General features: G+C 36.7%; 1 protein-coding gene across 1 annotated transcript in view; it reads right to left on the bottom strand.

Moving 5' to 3' along the window:
- Window positions 1-3,129: 3,129 nt before the first annotated feature.
- The window catches only part of LOC107093103 (aconitate hydratase, mitochondrial-like), a 14,506-nt gene continuing 11,718 nt past the window's right edge, over window positions 3,130-5,917 (bottom strand). Inside the window, exons 15-18 of the mRNA XM_015387931.1 lie at window positions 5,417-5,608; window positions 5,197-5,329; window positions 3,757-3,878; window positions 3,130-3,677 (exon numbers count right to left, since the gene is read on the bottom strand). Coding sequence (XP_015243417.1) covers window positions 3,546-3,677; window positions 3,757-3,878; window positions 5,197-5,329; window positions 5,417-5,608 — 579 coding nt within the window. The 3' untranslated portion in view covers window positions 3,130-3,545. The remainder of the gene's footprint in view (window positions 3,678-3,756; window positions 3,879-5,196; window positions 5,330-5,416; window positions 5,609-5,917) is intronic.

The raw sequence follows: 5,917 nt of genomic DNA on the forward strand, positions 1-5,917 counted from the left end.
TCCTGCAACTTTAATTCATTTTATTTATATGGCGCCAATTCACAACACTTTCTTTCAGCTACATTACAGACAGTTCAATTAGATCATACAGTCAGATTAGTCATTATTTTTCTGTCAAAGCACATGCCGCTGTTTGCATCAAGTCATGAACTTGCGGGGTGCGCTGATCCTGGGTCAGCTTGTGGTGACAGCAGATATTAACTTACATTCTCTTGTTGACCTTTCACGACAAGTAGAGAAACAAGTCTATAATCTGAGGCCATGGGAATATCATTTTCAGTGCTGATGAGCTCTAAAACCAAATTGCAACTCTTCAAAAAGTTCAAATATGGTGTAAGTGGTCACATACTTGTTAAGCAACTACTATCTCCAGAATTTTAGATAAGGAAGATTGGATATAGGTCTATAATTGACCAAGCCATCTGGGTCAAGAGATTGTTTCTTAAGTAAAGGTTTTATTACAGCTACCTTAAAAGCCTTTGGTACATATCCCTGGAACAAGGAGAGATTAATCACATCTAAAATTGAGGTGGAAATCTGAGGGAATGTATATGTTTAGAAGAGAATATGTTGCTGGTTTATAGAAAGTCCTCATAAAGATACCTCTTCATAAGATTACTTATTAAATTACAGAGCTATATCTAATCTATCAGTATTTTTGATAAAGGCTAGTTGCTTAACACATATTTCAACCTTAATGACATCAGATATTGTGTCTATAGTTGTCCTGTTAAATTTCCTGTATATGTCGGGAATGGGTGCCTTTATTACAAAATTAAGATGAAAAGAAGAAGACAATGACTTTAGATTTTCTTTATTGTTTCCATTTGTAAATAAGATATTGCAAGTTTATACGCTAAAAAACAGCAAATTACTTTTACAAAAATTAAGTCAAAAGAATCCTATGAAGAGAAACATGATAAAAGAGGAACCAAAATTAAATTATAACATGTATGAGGTCACAGATATCTGAGTTTAACAAAAAAGATAATGCCACCATATGGTTCACAGGTTAGTCATCCTACACATGCAATCTGAAACGAAAACAGCAGCAAAGCCTCATCTGGTTTTACAGATATAATGTTTTTCAATGTTTAGAGGGGAAAAAATGGGGTGATCACGGTTGTATGGAACAAAAAAGAAAATGTTTTATAGGAAACACTAAAAATTTAAACCAGGTAAATCATATTTTCATAACATTTAACCAATTTTTATTCCAATCAAGTCTTCAGTGTTAAAAAAGCTAAGCAGTGGAGTGTACAAGATATTCAATCAGAAAATCATCTTAATCAAATTAATCAAACTTTATCACCACCCTTTTTTTATATTTAGTACAAAGTTAACACATTTAGGCATGAAGTCAGCTCCCTTACAAACAATGCAGCATGCTCCTTTAAAGTTAGCTTTCTCTGTGGTATGTCAGTTATACACGAAAATATTCATCTCCTGTACTAATGTAGATTTTTTTTTAAATACACAATCAGAAATATACATCCAACTTAATCATTACAGGGAAACATGATCAAAATAAGATAGTTAAACCATTAGATATTTGCAAACCCTCAGAAAACCAGGTTTTAACTTTTCCAACATCAAAGACATGAATGTACAAAAATAGGATTAAAATATTGAGGTCACTTCGCACCTCCGCTGGTTTAGAGATGGAAACTTATAAAGAACATTTGAAACATTTAAAGCACAATCCTACAGAGCTCAGTTTTTCTTACCATCAAAGATACATTCTTTGATTTCAGTTTTATTCATAAGAAGAAAAGAAAAAAAAAAGGCAGGCAGTATAATCACGTCAAAGCAATTTCTTCACTCCGCAAGCTCAAGAGTACAGGCACCTGGTTACTAGATTGTGCGTTGGCGGCTTTCCCGTCACTAAAATAACTTCAGACATTCATTTGAACTTTCACATAATCTCATCAAAGTCACATTAAGGGGAAATAAAGTCGACACAAACAAGCAGACTAGCAGACAAACATGAAACGATTTGAGAAGCTCCGTAGGATTTTACCTGAAAACTACAAGAACAACAAATCACCTGTCAGCAGTTTTCTACACCATGATGATGACGTATTTACTCATGATGAACCCTGGATAACTACTACTACTCTACCGCCCAACGTTGAACAACCAAGTTGTTCTCATGTTTATTAATATAGGAAAAGGGAAATATGGTAAAGTTACAACATTAGGACAATTATAATCTCATCTGATTGGTGAGGAATTACGCTGAGATTTTTGTCACTTAAAAAGAGTTAGAGTTTCTTGCGTAAGTTTCATAAGACTTGGACTTTTTAACACTTTTGTTACGTTTAAACCTTGGATGCGTTTTATTCTGACTTAACCTAACAGAGCGACACAAAGTATGGCTTGGTTCAAAAGTGAAAGACAAAGTAGTATCTGGAAAGTGCGGAACGCAAATATTTTCACACACAACAGAAATAAATGAAACCAGGTCCAGAAAACTGTCTTCAAAGGTCACCTTTTGCATAATTTTATCTCAGTGTGAATTACAGTTTATTAAAAGAAAGTTGATGCAAAATAAGTTTTCAGATTAAAATTTTTTAAACTGAAATTTCCTTTTTTTTTTTTTTTTTTTTTTTTTTTTTTTTTAAATCGATCAATGTTCCCCATGTTGCTCCATCTCAAAAATGAAACCTGAAATACGTTAATTCACAAAATATGTAAAAAGTTAAAGTACTATGAATGCATTTGCAAGGCGCAGTATAAGGCAGCATTATGGGAAGGGCCAGTTGCTGAAGTTTTTAATCCAGTTGGAAATTGGTTCAACAGAAACCCAAGCGAGAGCAGAGTGAGCAGCAGCTGACAATGCAGACAGCAGATTATTTAGAAGAAGAAAAAATAAAATACAGATCGATTTAAATGACATTTTAAGATGGGTGTCGCAATCTAACGGATTATTTAGTTCAGGACCAAGAAAGGACATTTGTTCGAGTCAGTAGTCGAGTTGGATTGCCTCAGAATTCACAGTTAAAAAGTTAGACAAAAATAATCAGACATCATAAAATTAAAACAGAATAATCAGCTTATTGGTTGGTTTTATTGGAAGCTACATTAGGACAAACATTTAAAATGAGGTATGTGGAAAAACAAGTACGTGGAAAAACAAGAATAATCTTGGAGTGGATTGAGTTCTAAGAGATTTTAAAGCTTCAAGTTTTTTTTTTTCATTAAACACATTTACTTTCTTGTTTGATTACGTCAGACTTCAATGAAATCTTTCAACATATGCTGGTGTAATTGGACTGTTTCAGATGCAGCAGTGGTTCCAGTTCTGGTGGAGCATATAAAAGTGAACTGAATACTAAAGGAGGAAAATATGCTGAAGAAACCGGGATTTCTGTTTATATTCTGTGCTAGTTAGATTCAAATTGTGCAATTCAGCTAGTAAAGCTGGAGGGTAAATGTATTCGTGTGTGCGCTTTCTATCGATACAGCGACCTTATTAATGCATGAGTGATGTATCTTGAAGGAGGACTACAGATGAACTTGATCCAGACCTGGCTGCCATTTTTCTACTGGAGCTCCTTCATCCTGTTGAGAGCTGAGCCGGCCTTGAACCACTCGATCTGCGTCTCATTGAAGCTGTGGTTCAGAGAGATGGACTCCTCGCCTCCGTCGCTGTGCTTGATCACAGCTGTCAGCGGCTGTAGGAGGATCATGCATCAGTAAGAAATGTGGGCTGCTCTTAAGATGAATGAGTCACCGGGGCAACGCGCTGCTCACCTTGCCAGGGGCGAAGGACTTGAGGCCGGTGATTGAAATCTTATCATCTGGGCGGATTTTGTCGTAGTCGCTGGAATTGGCGAAAGTCAGCGGCAGCAGGCCTTGCTTCTTCAGATTGGTCTCTGTAGAATAGGTGCTGAGGTTAAAAATAATTACTTACTATAAACCAACCGATACTTTTAGGTTATAACCAAAGAAGAAGGCTATGCTTTATGGAGAAACACAGGTGAGAAAACCAGGTTTCTGTAAAGCTTTAAAATGCTGCTCATTATCGCCTTTATGAAACACGGTGGTGGCAGCATCATGATGTGCATATACAGTGAGGCAAAGACAATATGGAGATGGATGGAGCCAAATATGGGGCAATAAGTCAAGTAAAACATGTTGGAGGAAACAAATAAATAAAATCTAAAGTTGAAGCTAAAGATAAAACCAGAGCTTTAATGAAATGTTCTTTATCCTGATGGTTTTTGCCTCCCTCTAGTGGTACTGGATGGAGGTGATGGTATTTGTTTGAGTACAAACTGATTTACAACTTATGTGGCGTTTCCAATTTACCCTGTTTTAATTTGATTAATAATCTGTTGATTTGTTTGAAGGTCAGAATGATGTCATAACCAAGTTGATCACCTTCTAGTTACTAGAAAAAAAAAACCTGATTAGTTTCTCATGTTTCTTTCCCTCCGATGCGTTTAAAACACTAACGAACCGTTTGAGCCAAAGCTTAAGGAAAGACTGTCAGAAGATCCTGATGAAAAAGGTTTAAGTTGCTTCTACATTTAACATTTACTGCAGCAATGCTAGAGCCTGAGCTCAGAGCTGCTTGACAAGCTCAGGTGTTCAAAAACAAACTTTTAGGTACCAACAGAAAACACACAACTCTTTATTTTCTGCTTTCATTCTCAGTCCCAACTTGTTAATTAGTGTGAACAGCTTTCTGACACAGTCAGTCTCTTAATTCTTCCAACAATAGAATTTAAAGTTTCCATTTCCTGGTGAAAATAAACAAAGTGTAACTAAACCAAATCATTCAATAAATAAAGTACTGCAAAAGGTCAAAAGTTCTTTATTTTCTTTTTTTAATGACAAAATGTTTCTGTTTAAACATTTGTCAAGATGATGGAGATGTGAAATTTTGGAATCCATTGAGACAAGACTCAAATGCTTAATAAGCAATATAAAAGCTTGCTTCATGTGTTAAAATGGCCTAGTCAAAGTTCAGAAACCAGGTTAACTGTAGCGTTTTTGTTTTTTTGAATTGGTCCATGATATAAATCTTTAAAAACGGTTTAGCCATGTGTACAAAAATCCTTAACAGACAGAGCGGAATGCGGTTTAGATTTCCCTGTTTAACTCTAATAATGTGGGTTTGGACTCGATGAGAAGAATCAAAAATTATGACAGGAACATTTTCCATCCGCTGTCCGCAGAGAAGCTTACCGTGGATTCTGGCGAAGCTTTTGACGATGATGGCGCGTCCTCCCAGGTGTCGTGGCTCCAGGGCAGCATGCTCCCGACTGGATCCCTCTCCGTAGTTCTCATCTCCAACCACCACCCAGCTCACACCGTTGGCCTAGATTTTTATCAGGAAGGATTAATGTTGAACACAGAATTATGAGAACAATAATAAAAGGTTACAGATGTTGGTTTACAATCTCACCTTGTAGTGGCGAGCCACATCTGGAACGCCTCCATACTCTCCGGTTAGCTGGTTCTTTACCTTGTTGACAGCACCGTTCTCGATGTTCACTGCACCTATAAGCAGGTTGTTGGAGATGTTGTCCAGGTGGCCGCGGTACTTCAGCCAAGGTCCAGCAGCGCTGATGTGGTCTGTGGTGCATTTTCCTTTAACCTGTTGGTAGAAAAGAGCAGCAGCTTATCTAAAGAGTCATTGGTTGCTTGGTTCCTTCTGGGCTACTCTACACTTCCTTTGATTCATGATTTCTCAGAAAGCCACTACAGTCTAGGGTTCTGATGCAGCAAATGGAGGTCGGATTGGAGGAAACCCATGATCTGTAAAATCATCTAGGAGTGGAATCTATAGCACCAATATCCTTAATTTTGGCTAATCTGCCAATAAAGGTTTGTACTGTTTTGCGGGTATTATTCAATGTGTTTCAATGAAACGAGAAGGTGTATTGCTTACTAATACAAACCTGAA

Source organism: Cyprinodon variegatus, unplaced genomic scaffold, assembly GCF_000732505.1.
Source record: "Cyprinodon variegatus isolate N-32 unplaced genomic scaffold, C_variegatus-1.0 Scaffold407, whole genome shotgun sequence".
In the NCBI taxonomy this organism is placed as follows: domain Eukaryota; kingdom Metazoa; phylum Chordata; class Actinopteri; order Cyprinodontiformes; family Cyprinodontidae; genus Cyprinodon; species Cyprinodon variegatus.